This window comes from Haemorhous mexicanus, chromosome 9 (assembly GCF_027477595.1).
Source record: "Haemorhous mexicanus isolate bHaeMex1 chromosome 9, bHaeMex1.pri, whole genome shotgun sequence".
Lineage (NCBI taxonomy): Eukaryota > Metazoa > Chordata > Aves > Passeriformes > Fringillidae > Haemorhous > Haemorhous mexicanus.
The window spans coordinates 15,119,105-15,137,841 of NC_082349.1; the positions used below are offsets into that span (position 1 = coordinate 15,119,105).

Sequence of the window (18,737 nt, forward strand, 5' to 3'; positions counted from 1 at the left end):
GGCGCGCGGCCGGGCGTTCGGTTGCCGAGCAGCGCGCGCAGGGCGGGCGGGGCGCGGCGGGGGCCGGGCCGCGCGGGCGGGGCGGGCGCGCTGCGGGCCGTGCGCGCGGCGATGTGAGAGCGGCGGCGCCGGGCCCTGTCCGCGCCCCCGGCCGCGCTCCCTCCGTCCCTACTCGCCCGCGCCGTCCCCGCGGCTCCCGCCGGCCCCCGCGGGCCGGGCCCCGCGTTATGTCGTGATCCCGGGCGGGCGGCGCTGCTGCTGCTGCTCATGGGGCTGCTCAGGATTATGCTGCCGCCCAAGTTGCAGCTGCTGGCGGTGCTGATCTTCGGGGTGGCCGTGCTGTTCCTGGAGAACCAGATCCAGAAGCTGGAGGAGTCCCGCGGCAAGCTGGGTGAGCGGCGGCGGGCGCGGCCGGGCGAGGCGTGGGGGGCGGCGGGGCTGAGGGAGCGCGGCCGGGCCGGGGGAGCCCCGCCGGGCGCTGCTCCTCTGGCTCCGTGCGCCGCCGTGCCCCGGCGCCACGGGACCTGGTCGGTGCGGGCCGGCCGCTCTGCAGGAGGGGCTGTCCGCGGCACCGTGGCCTCTGAGTTCATTTGTTTGTTCTGTGAGAGGTCAGCGCTGCGAGGACAGACGTGTCTGTCGTGTCCGAAGGGGTTTTGTCAGAGCCGCGGTGCTCGCGGCCGTGGGCAGCAGCGGCCGGCCTCCCTTTGGCACCTGGCGAGGGAGGAGAGCAGCAGCCGTGGTGCCCGGACTGAGGCTGGTTCTTCTGCTGCTGCAGCGAATTGCCATCTTCACATCTGATTTCTAATTCAGACGTTATAGTAATGCCGGGCACTGTAATGGAAAGCACGGTGTAAAGAAAAGAAAGCTAAAGATTCTGCTCTTAATGACCAATGGGTAATTTGTTTACCTCTCATTTAATGTAGGATGTTATTTTCTGTATTTACTGAGTGTAGTTAGCGATTTCCTAGACTGTCACTGAGCTGTTCTTCAGTGAATAGCGATGAACTAGAAATCTCTTGTGTAAAATTTCTTTTACTTTTCCTGCCTTAAAAGGATATTTTTAGAGTAATATCTGCCTAGCGGGTAACATCTTACTACTTTGTCTGTTGTACACAAGGCTGCAGAACTTGTCAAGATTTTACATTGCTTAATTAAGGGTCTCCTGGATGTGAAAAAACACCATTCTCAACCTAGTTTGTGGTGCCTAGGAGTTGTGAAAACAGGGCACTGAGACTTCTGGTGTGTACAAGATAAGGAACTGGTTTGCAAACATTGTGGATTTGCTTCTCCTATTATTTGACTATACTAAAATATTTACATTATTAACAATAGTTAATAGTGTAAATTTAAGTTTGTAGGAAGAAAACTGCACATTATGTTCCTTCTGGTGTTAACAGTAGAAGTGGATTTGAGTGACATGGGAAGTTTAACAATGAATTTTTAACAGAGTCCACATAACTTAATGTTGAGCTGTATGAATGCCATGGGATTTTATTTCACAGCATTTCTTTTCCACTCCATTCTCTCTGAACTGCATATTAGTGATTAGGACCCTGGAAATTGCAGTGGCTGACTGCTTGAGTTGAGGGAGGCCCTTACCCTACACACTTTTCAACTGAAAGTTCTTATTAATTATAATCGAGAGTCTTTTTTTGCAGGGTCTCAATAACTGTAAGCAAACACTTGAAGAAGGAAATAAATGAAATTGGAAGATAAAGTAAGCAAGTGTTGCCATAGTGCTGAAGGTTCAGTGGTACTTTGTATACATCTGCTTTAAAATGGTTCATAGCCCTGGCTCCAGTGCTTCTGTTGCTGACAGTGTGTGTTACTTTAGGGAAATCTACCCCCTGGCATTTTAAGAATAACGTAATTTGTGTGAGAATAAAGAATTTTGCTGGTAAAACTTCTTCCTCCCTAATATATATGCAATGAACATGTTTAACTTACATATTTAGAGGATTAAAATACTTAAACTGCTTTGGGACAAGAATCTAATTACTATCTTCTGCTGATTTTATTTCTTGAGGAGAAGGGAAGACTATTTTGAAGTTTCTTAAAAGTAAGATGGAAAGATTTGCTTTGTGTGCGACTTACTGGTGGCTCTCCAAAACCTGTGGAAGGAAGGGGAAAAGAACTTTCTGCGGCAGCTTTGAACTCAGATTCCAGTTTTTAGTGTGAGAGTATGCTATGTTAAAAAGCTTCTAGCTGTCTGAATGTCTCCTTTATCACATGTTTGGTATGTATTTTATGACTAGCAAATATTAAGATTTCATTACAGCTGTTTTTTACTGTTATGATTGGTTAGAATTCTACTGAGGTGCATTATGGAAAATGTTTTTCTCCAGATCAAAGTAATTAATTGGCCTAATGCCTTGAGTGCCAATTTTCCTCCCTGCCCCCTCAAAGAATGGTGTGGTTGTGTGTGGAGGGATGCTATGATTTGAGGGTAAAGACAAAGTAGCTCTTCTGTTCTTTCAGGTGTGTTTCAGTGGGTGCTTTATGTAGCTGCCTTTCTCTTCACACAGAAAGGCAAGGCACAACTTCCCAAGGATATTTCTGGGATTCCCATTCTCTGAACCTCAGAGAAAGAAAAAACAATTCTTACCTCATTTACTGCTCCTGTGTTTTGGAACAAGTGGAATGCATTGAGGAAGATTATTTACCTGAAGGAATTTGCTTGACTGGATTCTGGTGTGAGTGTTTTGTTTCATTGACCAATTGAATCCACGTGTGTGTGTCGGGGCTGACAGTCATGAGATTCTGTGCAGTTGAGTTGGGTGCTTGCTGCAGATTCAGTTTAGATGTAGTATAATATAGTATAGAATAATATAGTACAATAAAGTAATTAATTAGCCTTCTGATATCATTGGAGTCAGATGCATAATTTCTCCCTGCCACGGGGGTCGCCTTGCGTTTACTATAAGTGGAACTCAACTGCAAAGAAAAATGCAGCTACAGCTTTATGTCAGAAGTCTTGTTACATGATGTTTGGGGACTGGGCTTTGAGCTATGCCATGTGTTTGCATTGATATATCATATGATAAACTGTCATCTTGGAAAACTCTTGTAAGAGTTAGGCATTGGCTAGGAAAACCAGATTACTTCAGATTTGATAGCAAAATAATTGTGCAGTCTTTCCAGCAGTTCTAGAAGTGTTCAACTGTGCTTTCAGACAGAAAGGGCTTTATCCAAATCCTTCACATATGAGCAACTCCAAATTCTGTAGTGAACAGTTGGGGGCCTTAATTTCAGTTTAATAACTTAGAATATCTTGCCTGTAAAGTGAAATTGGAGTGTGCTTCTGGGCGAAAAAAGAATGGGGACTTCTTTTTTTTTCTGGAAGACTTTATATGGGTAAACTTGGTCACCCTGGCAGACTTCTTATTTGAGAAGTAGAGGACATATAAGCAAATGACCATCACAGATGCTGCTGCTGCTTTTTGTGACAAAATTGCTATGATCCTTTAAAAGGGTATTTCTAAGCCTGTGAGCTTTTTCATATGAAAAATAACTTCCTAATTAAAAAAGGTAAATAAAAATATTAACTTCTTTGCAGCTCTGTATAAGTAGTTTGTAGTGATGAGATCACAAGCAGTGTGTGAACAATTTGAAATATGTTTTTTGTGAGATTTCTACCCACAGCTATCAATCTTTCATATTATTTTCAGGTTTACATGATAAATTAGCATGCTCTCCAGACCAAGCTGTCCCTAATTGCCAGTGAGAACTTTAATGTTTTTATTTAAGCCTGGTGTAGGTATGTGCCCGTTAGGTCTAGGAATGCACAGCCCTAATAGAGAATATTGCTGATGACAGGGAAATGTTGAGGTTTCACTATTGTTCCTGGAACAGAAGAACAGAGGTAGTGTGTGGCTGCCCCTTTTGGGTTTTGGAAGTCTTCTGAGTGCAGCTCTGCCTTTGGTATAAATTGACCTAGCATTTAACATGTTTAATGTGTACCATGCCATCTCCTGCATTGTCATTAGTGTTTGTGGTGAGTTGGATCAAAAAAATGATCCAGCTGGATATAATCCATCCCTCTCTTCTCTTCCCACCCCAAGATTTTGTAATCTATCGGTGGGGAGAAGGAGGAGGGAAGTTCTTATGTGTTCTAGTTCTTCTGCTTAAATAATAGTGTTTTACAGCACCAAGCACTAGAAGGACTTTGGGTTTGGCCAGGGAAGTGGGAGAAGACAGTGTCTCATTTGAGGATTGAAGTCTGTAGGGCTGGTGAGAGAAGGTGAGGATAGGAGGTGGAGAAGAATTGCTCTTTGGTGAGAGGGAAATAAAACAATAATGCTGCTTTCTAACACTTTAGTGATGTTTCCATATTGCATTGGAAAAAGGCTTTGTCTGAGAAACAGAATATACCGTAACAGGAAAGCAAAGATTGAACCTGCTTCAGATCATATTGAAAAACTTCATAGCTGTAATGTGGGAGTGTTTCTTCTGTTAAGTGATAAACAAAATAATGGCTCTTATCTGTTAATTCAGCACCTTGAATTCAGAGTATTGAAGTGTGTAATTTAAAATAAATCTTTAATATTTTACTTTTTTTTTTGTTTAAAAATACTTATATCATTTGAAAGGCTAAGGCTCTTTTTATTAGCCCAGGAAAGAAAATTTAATTGATTATTTATTGCCAAATTAAAAAAAGACAAATAAAGGTAGTTTCCTAAGGTATGTGACCCTTGCTGGGGTAGTATCTTTCTAAGCACTGTGTGCCTAATAAACCACTGTTCCCTTGAAGTTAAAGGATTTAACTTCCCAATGATTAAGTCTTATGCTTTATGGACGTAAAAGACTTCAGGATGATGAAATGATAGGCATTTCATGTTTCCTTTGTTTAGAAATAAAAAATCTCCTGTTGGTAGGCCTGCCTTTTGCATGTTGTTGGGAAATCCCTCAGAAAACATATTAAGTTGTCTGCTCTAGTATAGCACGCATGGTTCCTTAGCATATTGTTATTGTAATTGAGCATTTATAAAGAGGGACACAGAACATTATAAAGAGGAGTTTGTGATTGTTGGCAGGTCTGGCCGCACACAGCTATGCAAATAATTTCCTAGATTTTTTTCTACATATTGCCCTGTTACACAGTAGTTATTATTTGCTGCTGAGTAGCCCAAGGCATTCCTTCAGAAGCTGTTTTATTGTATACTGAGTTTCCTGAAATAAGAATTGTAATGCTGCTTCCTTAGTCTATCCCCATCCAGTGGAACTTTCTTGCACTTTGTCTTGCTGGTTTTTTCACACTTTTTTACTTGGTTCCCTCTTACTGTTCCCTTTCACCATGCCTCTTGTCCCAGACTGTTTAAGAATAAATTTTAAACTACCTCCATACTACAGTTGTACTTCCCATTGAATACTGTGTTATTGAGCAATTGTACAAATTTTGTTCTGCTTTTTATTTATGTTGTTGTTTGTGGTTTTTATATTTCTTTATAGCTTTTTGGGGAATAAATGTTGCAGCTGTTGGTGTTCTATTTTCTGTGAAATTGGTAACGTGTGAACTTTGACTAGTACAGAATTGTGCACATTCCCAAGCACACATCAAGGCAGCTCAGACTTGCTGATGGGGTCTGTGACTTGATCTCACCCCCCTTCTGCTGGTACCCCAACAGCTGGTGCTAACAGTGGAAGTAAGAGGCATAACTTCATAAAATATCTTTCCCCTTCTGAAAGGCTGCATGTGAGAAACTACAATATTGTTGGACCTACTTTGCAGGCATTGTGCTTTTAGTGAAATAACTTGGAAACTTGGTGATCTGCCAGGGGGATATTTTTCTTAGAGATATTTTGAGGGCCGTTGTGAGAGATTAAGTGGACTTGAGAAAACAGATGAAGCACCTCCAGTCCCTCTAGCCATGGGCAGTGGATGAAGTAATCACCAGGTAAGGCACTCTGTCTTTCTGGGTTCTCCACTGAAAAAAGCCAGATTTGGGCCTGTACATATCTATGTTACTAAGTAAGGCACAAATTTAAGTTGAAGAGCACATAGAACTACAATACCATTCTCCATGGAAATCCTGGAAAAGAGACATGTTTGCAGTCACCTCTTTAGGACTGAAAAGGCTTGTGGGACAGTCAAAGGAATGTGAGTACTGTGTTCTTCTTCATTGTGAAATAATGCAATATTAAAAATTGGTAAGGATAGCTCTGAGTTCAAGGCTGGCAACTGCAGGAGAAAGTGTTCTAAGGAGTTCTGCATGCTGTTCTTCCATATAATTTTTTTTTTTTTTACTTTGGAAGATAGATTAGGTTATTTTGATAATGAAATACCTGTCAGGTTTTTCTACTGTGCTTAGCACTCTAAAAGGAAAAGTGGTAACACTTCTGGAAATCAGAAAAAACCTACATTTGATGCCTTTATTTACTCTGTGCTAAAGCAACTAAAACAACAGCATTGTGGCATAATGGCATGCCAGTGTTCCCTTTGTTTTTCTTGTCTATTTTCTACTTCTGAGCATGGCAAAAGTAAGTAAAATTTTCATGTCTCAAATATACCTCTGAAATCCAATGATTGGAAGTTCCTATGTCTTTATCTTTTCCTTAGCTCTCACTGGAGGCTAGTACATATATACTGCCTGTCCAAAAGAGACTTTGTAAACTATGTGGACCTTGGGTTTAATGTAATAGATGAAGCCATTGCTTTCCAGTTTATCATGGTTGCCAAGGGAAGTTGAGGATGCCCCATCCCTCAGAGTGTTTAAGGACAGGTTCAGCACCTCTCTGAGCAACGTGCTCTAGTGAAAGGTGTCCCTGCCCATGGTGGGATGTTGGAACTAAATGATCTTTGAAGTCCCTTCCAACCCAAGCTATTCTGTGGTTCTGCATACGTGTGAAGTGAAAGAAATTGTAGAAATTTTTTTCCTTCCGTATTTCAGAAAACTGACATATTTGAAGCTGGATTTTTTTTTTTTTTTCTTTGCATAGCTTTGTATTGCCCCTGGGTGATGAAGTTAGGGATGTTTGAGCAGTTCATGAAGAAATAATTTCCGTATCTACTGACTGGCAACCATGAGTCACTCACTGCTAGACTTAGTCTGGCCAGACTGGTCTTTTCTTCTAATAATGAGCGCCTTCTCTCAAGTTCTTGCTTCTCCTTAGGAAATAGATGGCTTTCGCATATGGAATCCTCCATGTATTATCACTTCAATGGATCAAAAGACAGTCTTTTTGTGTAACTGTGTGCAATCTGTAGTTTTTGTCACTTATCTAAAGTGTATTTAAACCTTGTCAAAGCAGTATTAAAATAGTGGTAAGAGCTTTGCTTGAAATCTGTTTATGTATCTGAAATACTAGCCTGGCAAGCATAATGAGAGTTCCATGCTGTAAAAAAATAGCTGAACTAGTACGTGTATTTGCATTATTTTTTCAACTGGAAATAAAAGATAAAAGACTGAGTGAAAGGACTCCAGTGTTGAGAGAGGTATCTGAAATTTGGCCAGCTGGCTGCAGCCTTTCATAAATATGTACAGACTCTTAGCTGCAATCTGGGGGATAGGCAATATCTTTTTCAAACCCTCAGCTTCATGTGGTGCTCAAGCCCATCCATTGTGTTGGACTGTTCACTCCCCTGAAAACCTGTGGCTCTGTGAAGCTGTTGTGTTCAAAGCCCAGCATCTTGAGAACGGTGGCATTCAGAGAAATCTTCACCCAAGCAGGAGAGAAAAGCAAACCTCTTTCCTTGCTGGAATTGGCCCAGCTGGTTCTTTATTCACCCCCCAGCTCCTTGCCACTTGACCTTTGAGTTCTGGAGAACTCAAGTCCCTCCATTTGGCATTCCTATCACTAACTGCCTTTATCAAAATAACTTCTAATGCTGATTATGGTTGGTATGCCCAGGCACTTCCCTAAGGATACCAAGTGTCAATACTCATGGAAGCATTCCTGTGGTACAGATTTGTATGGCTCTGTGTTGGGAATATGCTGACAATCAGCAACATCAGTGTTACTGCAGGATGTGCCTGTGAGTGTCAGGGACTGGCTTCATGTTGAGTGTCTGTTACCAACGGATTCTTTCATTGCTATAGTTAAGTTTTTATGGCTATAAATTAAGAGCATACTTTCACCATAGAGGTGTTGTTTGCAGATATGTCTGCAGAGACCCCAGCTGCGTCCATGTGTCTTTTTATTATTGTCTCTAGTATTCAGCATATTATTGCTGTCTTTACTTTGCAATATCCTTGTGTCATAATGGTTTCAATAACATTACTGCTGTATTAATTATTATTCAAGTTTTCTGGTACTGATAAAATTCATCGTGAGTAGCCAGAAGTCCAGGGCAGTGAAAGAATTAATAAGATAAGTAAATTGCAAGAAGTATTTGGAAAGAACATTTCTAGTGCTTTGGCCCGGTCTTTGTCTTCCTTCATGTCCACTTTCTGTATCTGGTTAGAGTTTAAAATGACAGCTGACATCCTTTTTTTTTTCCATCAGTTTGCTGTTTAATTCTGAATACTGATTTGTGTTGAAACATATGTAAAACTTAAGTGCTGTTTTGATAAAACAGCTTTTGATGATTTTGAAGTGTTTATGCAAACCTTGTGCATAATTGCTGTAAAGCTGTAAAGAGTGTGGGGATGGGTTCTTAGGTTCCTTAAATTAAAATGCATATATTCTTCATTCTGTAGTGGCTTTTCTTTCAGACAATCTTATTTTCTTCTTTTTTTCTAATGTATATAAAAATACATAGGTGAGAGAGAGTATGAAGTATATAAATTTATCATACATATAGTCCTATAAAATATAAATATGATCTATGTATATATTCCTCACTCTCATTGTCTATATTTTCTGATGTTGTAATATAGGACTGATCTTTCTTGCACAGCAGATTGAAAGGCAGTATAATTTCATTTCACTTTGAAAAAGGTACAAAAAGATAAACAATTGGACAGAAATTATGCTTATGCATCTCACTTTCTGCAAAATGATGGGGGAAATCTAGTTTGATTATTTTTTTCTCCTTGAATTTTTCCCTGTGTATCTTTCCTCTTTCAATATTTCTATTATATTTTTTTCTGGATATTTTGTTGTTGAACATATTCAGGATGATTGCATGCATAGCACATCTGTATTTTATTGAAATATTTCCATTTCTTTGCATTAATTCTGTGGAGGGCTTGGGAGGAATGAGAAGTCTCTTTTTGCAAAACATGGAATTTGCAATGGGTTTGAATATACCAAATCATAATCAACAACTGATTATATTAGAGTTGATATTGATCATTTATTCTAAACAAAGAATTTCACTAATTCTTAGAAGGGTTTAGAAATTTAGAATAAAAGTCAAAAGATAGGATGTGAAAATGATAGAATCTTATTCTGACACATTAAATAGACAAAAAATTGACTTCCTTCTGAAACAAAGCACTAGGACTTTGACTCCTTCAGCATTTGAGTGACAGACGGTAAATTGGGGAGAAGATTTTTTTTTTTTTTGGACGATGTAATTTGAAAGTTTTTATTCTTTCAAGAAAAGGGGATTAATATTAACAGAAGCTGAGTCCAGCCATGTTCTTCCACTGTTTGCAGTAAAACTAGTATCTCCCAGGGTTTTATTCCCAAGCTGAAGGACCAAAACCCTATACCCTGTCTCCTGACCAAGCACTCGAGCACAAGCGTAAGATCACTTTCTGAAGATGTGGTTTTGTACATGACACGAAAGATTGGTTGTGTGAGGATCTGCATTTTTTAAAACAAAGCCATAATGTCAGGTTTTTTGTATGCTGGTGTTGAGTGAAGAGTTTCATTGGTAAAATCTTATTTCAGCTGCACTCCCAGGGAGAAATTCAGAGCCAAGGTTTTTCAGCATCTCATTTGTCAGTAAACCTTCAGCAGTGTGCACTCTTAAAAATTGTGAAAAGATATTTTCCTGGCAGAATACCTACAATATAACAATATTCTTGATACATTATCCTGTGAACTGAGATGACCATAGTACTAAAATGCTTTCCTGTAATCAAATTTAGTGCCTTTGGAAATATTGAATGCCTTAGAGTTTGCCCCTCTTCCCCCCTCCCCCCCTCCCCATTTTTTTTAATTTAAACCAAACAAAAGACCCTTTACAAAGCCTTCGTCCTTTTTTGAGATTAATTTAGACTGGTTTAATAGATTTTTAGTCAGAGTGGCTATTTTGTATTAAGTTTGTTGATTCTGCTAACAAGGCAAGCTTTTGAAGATAAGTACCTAATAAATAGTTTGCTGTTTTATGATGAAGTGATTAGATCTTGATGTCCAATTTGATGACTTCAAACTGTGTATTGTGTGATTGGACTGAGTATGTTTCTGAACTTTGGAAGATAGCATTTCAAGAGTAGCTGTGTATTTGGTGTTTGAAGACTTCCTGTCATAAAAAATGGCCTTTGATGTATAAGCATTTAGTAGGAATTGGAATGTTTTGTAAATTTACTGTCTTTCTATTTTTACAAAAACAAATATTTTTTTAAAGATACTTCTGGGTGTCTCTCCCTTTGCTGTCCATGATGTTATCCAATGTGCTAATTGCACTGCTGCTGTCGGTTTGAGTGAGGGCAAAACTTGCTCTGGTGTTTTATCAGAGCCTCTTAAAGTTTAAAGTTAACTTCAGCAGGAGTGTCTTTAATGTTTTTGTTTGATCAAGCTATAAAAAATGCCCTATAAAATTTCTGGCATACTGCTTGATTTATACCTGTAAACAAGGGCTTATTGTCTGTGTTGAATGTGTATGCAGTAGTCTAGGTGCTTTTGGCTAAAAGTACCAGAATGCCTTACTTTCTAGTTGGGCTAGTAATATTCATTCTAGTCCTTGAACTGCCCCACAAACATGAATTGTGAGCCAAAAGCACAGGCTGAATGGCCACTAATACCTGTCTAAGCTTACACTTAAACACAGCAGTGTTTATGACTTGTCATGTCTGGTACAATCTTGAATTTTATCTTTGAAACTATTCAGTGGCCAAAGCAGTTAGGGTTATGTAAAACCTTCTACACAGAATTCAGTTGGAGCTGCATTTTTTAAAAAATTTTGCATTTCAAGGAAAGATTTTGGAATGGTTGATTAAGTAAAATTTCTGCCAGTCATAGAGGGGTATAAGAGGGCTGGAGATGTCACAGAAGAACTATTAAAGTTAGCAGAGGGTGTGTGAAGTGCTCTTCCAGCAGTGGGCCTGGTTCTCTGGTGGGAGAGTATCACCCCAGTGACAGTTCGGGTAGCAAACAGAGCTCTACCCAGCTCCTTCACCAGCAGGAATCAGAGCTTGGAGCATGGAGTTACAGCACTCTTGATTTCAGTTGAGTTTAATGCTTTGGGCATCTCTGCTTGGGCTGCAGAGATGGCATATGTTTGCTTCTGGACTGGAAGGGACAGCCATCCCTTTGTTCAGCCCTGAAAAAAAAAAGGTGCAGGGTACTAGTCAGGCTTCTTGGCTATTCCTGAGGTGTGATAAGTGAACTTGGACTAAGGGCAAATTCATCTTGTAATCACATGGTCAGACATAGAGGAGAATATTAAAAATTACCTTCTGGAGAGGGTAGGAGAAGAAGAAAGGATGTGTATGTGAGGATCAGTGAAACTTTTGAATTTGTGAGCTGCCCACAGTCTTTCTGACACCAACAAAAAGCCACTGAGTATTGAGGAATATGCTTATTTTCAAGGCTGGCTTCACTAGTTTAACACTCTGAAAATGTACTTACTTCTGATTCCTATTGCTTTCTCATTTACTCTCTACAATGCCATTAAACCCTTCTCTCCTTTCTGATATGAAAAACCAGCGTAAAACTGCGGTGTTGGTTTAGCACAAAGAAATGATAAACAGCAAAACATTTAAATGTATCCTCTTCTGGTTTTCCTGTCTGTGCTTTCCAAACCATACTCTGAAAAATATGGTCTCGCTGACACGCTTGTGGGGGCATTTTTCTAAACATTTGTGGCTGCTGGAGCAACCCAGAGCAGTGTTTCTACTGATTTTTATGTGCCTTCTTAAGTGTGATTGCATAGTGCAGATGGCAAGGCAGTCTCTTAATAGGAGAATTAAGAAAGAGAAATAGATTATAAATTATTCACATATCAAGTTTAAGGCAAAAAAGTGTGTGAAGGGAAAATGAAGATATTGAAGTTAATACAAGGTTTTTTCCTTGTTTTAATCCATAATAAAAAGCCCTTGGAAACTGAGTGACTAAGGAGCATTAGTGGTGTTTTTGTGGAGGTTATAAATATGTACATGCTTTGGGGATAGAAGCTTGTGTCAAGGTTAAAGTTGAAAACACCTACTGTTTTGTAGTACGTAATGATATGTAATAAATTTCTTAAACTGGCACTATAAAATATTCATACAAGATAGTTGTTTTGATTGAAATTACGAGAAAAGGTTTTAAATGTTAAGTGAGATTGAAATTTTAATTTTCAAGAATGAATCTAGGAAAATGGTAAACTTTTTTTAGACTTGCTTCTTCTCATTATGTATCTTAAAACAATGTGGAAATAAAAATAATAAATTATGTGCTTTTTAAGTATGAGAACCTGCTGAATGTCTGACAACATGATACTTAAGCAACAAAATCTGTCAAGTATTCATATAGCAACAGGAATATGAAATAAAGTGATTAATCCTACATCTCTTTTACTTAATATATATTAAGTATTTGCATGTAAATATAAACATGATATGGCACTCTAGAGATAATTACTATGCAAAAGAAACGTATATGAACATCCTCTCAGATATCCAGGAATTGAATTGGATCAGTTTTCTGGCCTTGATGGAATTGCTTGTATACAAACTCTGCAAATTCTGTTAAAACTCTTCAACCTTTGCTGTAACAGGTTCCAGAATTAAATAGGAACCTGAATTAGCTTTTCTATAGAAAAAGGCCTAGTCCTTATAAATACACATCAGGCACAACTACTAGGTAAAGTTTTACCAGTGGAAAACAGTTAACTAAGTAGAAATGTAAAACCATAAAAAAAAATTGTTCTTTTTCCTTTGGTCAAAACCTTGTTACAATGAATTTGAGAAGCTAAAAAGCCTGTGATGTTTAAGAATCAAAATGCATTCATTTCAGATTTGTCTAATGTTATTCTGTTGTGTAAATTCAGTTGCATCCTTCATAACTTTCCTGTGGTAAGTAATATAGATGGCAATTTGATTTCAAGCAAGTGCATGCTGTCCAAGATGGAATGTGGGATCCTGGTGTAGGCTAATGAGTTGTCTGTATCTCTTTGTCTCAGGGAGACCCTTGGAGAGGTTTTGAGTGTTCAGTTTGCTTTCAGAGCAAAGGATCTTGGTTTGGGGAAATTTGTCAGTAGAAAGAACTTAATGATTTGAGGATAATTATTTTCTTAAGCTTATCCCTGCTTCATGTTTGAGCTAAGTGCATGGTGAAAGTTATCTAAAAGTATCACAACATTCCTTGAAAAATGCGGCACTTAAATTATTACCAAATGCAAAGTTTTCAGGAAGTCTGTCATCCAAGAATTGTTAACAAGTGTCAAAGAGCATGTCAATTAGTTGCCAAAAGCATTCTTGGTAAGTGTAGCTGTTTTTCTCTAACAACTTATTTAGAAAACAAGTAAGTTTGCTCATTTCCAAACTATGACTAAGCTTATTATAATCATTGCATATCTTAGTGCTGTTATTTTATTGTACACTGCTCCTTGACAGCAGTAGTGATCTTATAAAGGTAAAAATTAGTTAGGCTTTGATTTTTTTTTAAATAAAAATAGCCTGTTCTAAAACAATCATCCTAAGTTGCACTTCATTACTCACTAAGCATTCTATCACGGTAACCTCCAGTACTCATCCCACAGTGCTTGTTACATGAGCCAGTTGTGTTTCCAAACTAGAATCACTCACATTTTGTATGGGGTAGTAGTTAAAGCATTAACAGGATTCTTAGTATTCTGAATTTGGTTTTGAGGTAGGCTTGTTTGCTTGTTTGATCTGCAGGCTTGTTTCCGGTGAATTTAGAATACTTTGGGGTTTTTTTTTTTTAGGTTTTTTTTGTTTTTTTTTTTTAAATGAAGGGATGGTTGTGATCAGAAAATGTCAGTGTAAATGTCTTGTACTTGACAATTTTGTGTGGTAAATGCACATATTGCAGATTCTGGTGGCAGTCTTTTGACTAGAGGGTTTTATTTTCTAATAGTTGGAGTAAAATTACACAGTGACACTGTCTTTTATGATTAGTTGATAAAGAGCTAAACTTTGTGTTGGTTTAGAATTGACTGTTGGGTTTGGTGTTTGTTTTGGGGGCTGTTTTCGAGGGAGGGGGCGTGCGTGTTATTTCTGGGTTTTTTAACATGGACATCCAAGAAGAACACTTGCTTATGCCAACTGCTGAAGTGACGTTTTCTTGTCTTGAGTGATCTGACAACCACTGGATCAGCAAAGTACACATGACTTTCCTTGTTTGTGTGTTTTGCGGAAATTTTCCTTTTTAATGCTTTGTGAGCCTTGGCTGCGATGCTGTGATGGAGAACAATTTTATTGAGCTTTTTGCCATTTTACAGGTTGATTTGTGAACCACTGACTGAACAGAACAACTTTTACAGACTGTAAAGGGCAGCCTTTAACATGGAGTAACAATCAAATAAAAGAGAGTCTGTTGGGCAGAGTAATTTTCCCACGTCTTAAATAGTCTGTACATGAATTAGTGGAAGGCTGGGGCTGCGGGCCTGGGGATGATTCATAGCAAGACAAGCAATGATGTGATGGCAGGAGGTTACAACTAATGCTGTGGGTCACTATAGGCCATGAAGCATGGAAGCCTTCAGTAGTTCTTTGGCCTCTACTCCCCTCTCTGTGCAGTCACAAGGATGTAGCTGATCAGCTTATGTGAGTGTGTGGAAATGACAAAGTCTTTGTATTTTTAAAATACCCAAAAGAACCATCCTAATACAGAAACAGTACAGTCTGTGTTTGATCTGTGTCCTTCGCAAGTGCATTGCAGTTATATGATGTTACAAACTTGTATTTGTACAAAAAGCCACTGTTTGTATTTATATTTGAGTTTAAACTTGGCAATTCTTCACAAAATTTGATAAATGTTGCTATGGAGAATAAACTGTATTGGTATCCTTGTGCCACCTGACAGATACCTGCTTTGTCTCCCTTACCCTGTTAAAGCTACATGAATTAGGTGTGAATGAGCCAGGATGCTTACTCGGGCCACTGCAGCTTCTCTGGGGGCATGAGCTTGGCTTCTCTAAGCCTGTTTCTGGCCAGCTTTTGATCCACAGCTCACTTACGTTTCTGAAATGCTGCATTTATGATGTTGCTTTAAGCATGAGTCTGTTCATGATGTGTGTTGTCCTGAAGTGACTACAAATAGAGATTTACAGGTCTTCTTTCTGTGTCATTTGTTCCACTTCACATTAAATAAGGAGAAATTTCTTCCCTTGAAGTCCTCTAGCCATCCTTGTGCTGAGAGAACCTTTATAGTTTGGCTTAAATGATTTAATGACGTATTTTTAGTTATTAGTCCATATGGATTGTTAATTATTTAATAAATTATGTTCAGTATGCATTGAAATAAAACCTTTTTAGAGTTAGGTACTTTTTATATTAATTGAAAGTAAGCTTATTAAACTAACATTTCAGAGCAGAGCATTTGTTGAGAAGACTGATGACCGTTTTGGAGACAGTGTATAATTTCTGCACAGTACCTCATAAAAAAGTCATGTTATTAAAGACTTTCTAATGTTTAATGTGTATATGGACAAATATGTTATGCTTATCATTCTACTCCTCCAATAAGCAGTAATCTGTCAGTCCTAGGAGCTCACTGGCTATTTCAGAATTTAACCTCCTTTTGACACTTCCATGGCTTTTTCCTGTGAGCAACTTGAATGCCACTTACTCAGCAGTAAGTAAAATAAAATCAGCTTAGGAGAGCAGTATACAGTAAATATGTCTGGTAACGGAAAAGGCACGTAAAATTGCTTGTAAGATGATAACATTTCATGACATTCCTGAAAACAACCTCTCATGTATTGATTTTTTTCTCCATATTTTTTATCCCCCCCCCCCCCCCCCGCAAATATGAAATGTAGTCTTTCAAAGAGTCTTATTTCTTCATTGTTCATTGAAGACTTGCAATATTGATCTGAAACTGCAGAGCTGAAATTGATCATATTTTAACAGTGTTCCTTTTCTGATGACAATATATGGCTTTATGTTTAAGTGGAAATCTTGCTGCAGTATTTCTGTTACTGGAATTTGTGGACCAGTCAGGGAGGGACTTCACTAAAAAGCTGTTATGAGATACTGCAAATGAAATACTTCACTGACATCTGTGTGAATGGATGGCAGACCTTTGTAGACATGATTCATGGAAGCATACTGCCAGCTTGCTTCAGAATAAAGTGATGGGACAGGAGAGATACTGAGTAATCCTGTATGAATGAATACAAATTTTTGTGGTTTCTCTTTGGTCTGGTGCTCCACTTATCACAGGCCAAATAATGAACACTTCTTGTTAGTGCAGCTTTAAGTTTCTCAATAATGATAAATAGAAGAAACTTAGAACAAGAAACAATTTCTCCTTCTCTCCTGCTCCCTTTGCCAGATGATGAAATTAAAAGCTGTTGTGTATTAATTATTCCCCATGATAACTATGTTGGAGTTGTTGCAAAGCCTTGCTGCTATTCTAAAAATGTTGTAAATTTAATAAAGTCAGGACTTAAAATTAATGAGAGAACTTTTCCCTCTCTGAAAAAAATGGGGTGAAAAATTTCATAAGAAAACATACAGAAAGGCTTAGGGTGATTTTTTTTCAATGTCTGGATCTAAAAACAAAGGAAGTACAGAAGGTCAGAATAACAGTGTAGAATTTTTGATGCTTTCCAGTCTCACTTGTCCTTTTAAGTCTACTGTCATAAACCTGTTGCTTCAGATCATGGCAGAGTGTTTGAATTCCTCAGAGGAAATGAGTTCCAGTCACAAACACCATCTTAAGCTAATTTGGCCTGGGCACTCAAACACAGCACTGTATATGCAGTAATACAATTACTGTATTTTTAGACATAACAACCTGCAGGGTGAGGATAGACAAGTGAAAGATGCCAAGAGCCTGTGCAATCTTGGCTTTAGGGAAGAATAGGAACTCACTAGGTCCAAGTAATTCAGAGCCTGTTAAATTTACAGTCTCTGTACAAATTTTTCTGTTTTGGAAACTACACAATATAAATTGAACATTAAATCAACAAATACTATAATTGTAGTCCTGTCTGCATGAACCATGTTTTTAAATTCTACTGTAGTGAAATTTATGCCAGGAAAATGGGCCTCCAATCAAACAAACAAACAGAAAACTCATTATGAGAAACTCTGCTTGAAGTTTTGAAAACTTTAAATGTGCAAAATGGTTGTTCTTATCCAGTGCACACAAAAACCAGTTGGTTAATAATTTCACAAATGGTTGGGAACAAAATGAGTTCAGGATGATGCTCTCTTGTGTATCATGAATTCTTGCAGAAAGTGGTATTATCAGGAGAACATAAAACACTAAACAGATGTATTGTTGCATACAAATTATAAAGACAAGTTAGGCACAGCTTTACTGAAATGAGATAGGAACTGGACTGTGATTTTGATATTCCTCCCCTTTCCCATTGCCTTTGTGCTGTTGCTCTTTCCCTATTTTGCCCTTCTGACCCATCAGTGGATGCTGTTTGTGATTGCCTCTGCAGCTGCAATATGGCTGAAGTGGCTGGCTGTGTTAGCAAGGTGCCATGTTCTGACATTTCCCAGTTTTTACTGAAATCGAATCGCAGATAGAACTCTGATAACAGCAGCATTATATGAAATCGAAAGCAGGGAATTTATCATGTTATCTCCAAACTAAAAATGCCAACAAATATTTGTCTTCAATTTATTTGCTAGATAGTAGCAACTTAATTTGTAATCAAGATACAGAGCTTTTATAGTATGGAGATAATAGTATAGCTAAAACCCCAAACTCTTTGAAGAGTTGATACTTGCAGTTTTTAATGATTTATTTTACTGGGAAGAAAATCTAGAATCTACCATCTCTCAAATATGGTGAATATATTTAGCATGGAGTTTATAGTTCCAGTCCAAGCTATAGTTTAACTGGCATGGAGCCATACTTGTTCAACTATGCTGCTTTTATTTTTGAGCTGTTTTCAGGTTTGTCCACATGATACTCAAGGATTCAGAATGATTTCTTTCTAGAAGGCAAATCAGGAAAAAACTCAGATCTTAATTTTAAAGGTCTAAGTAGCCTTAAGAGAGTGTTTAAATGCATGTGAATTTATTTATTTGAAACAGTGCGTAATTCCCAGTGTTACAATGGTATAAAATGTGATAGAACACAGGATGAGTGATGGATTACATTCTTAGTGTCCTGGTGGAATAAATAACATATTAAGAGAACATGTTTCTTTATTTCTTGCAGTTGTACAGGGGAAGAGAAAGCAGCTCACACTTTTGTATCTCAGGTTCTGATTTTTTTTCTTCATATTGGCATAAGGAAAACTGTTTCCCTTATTTTTCCTTGAAAAAGCATTTAGAGTTTTTAGATTTTATAATTGACCAGTCATACTTCTGATGTTTGACTACATTAAATATTTGAAAGGTAATTTCTTTTTGAGAGGAGAGCAAGTTACTTTCCTGTCTCAGTGTTTTGATTTCTTTGCGTGATGTGCTTAAGCTGGAGATGGAGTCATTTGTAGCTTGTATTTCTGTTCCATAGCTGGTATTGTCTCACATTAGAGATCAGAAACCCTTGTG

At 38.4% G+C, this 18,737-nt stretch overlaps 1 protein-coding gene across 1 annotated transcript in view; it reads left to right on the forward strand.

Moving 5' to 3' along the window:
* Positions 1–120: 120 nt before the first annotated feature.
* HS2ST1 (heparan sulfate 2-O-sulfotransferase 1) overlaps positions 121–18,737 on the forward strand; it is a 71,125-nt gene continuing 52,508 nt past the window's right edge. Inside the window, exon 1 of the mRNA XM_059854182.1 lies at positions 121–391. Coding sequence (XP_059710165.1) covers positions 268–391 — 124 coding nt within the window. The 5' untranslated portion in view covers positions 121–267. The remainder of the gene's footprint in view (positions 392–18,737) is intronic.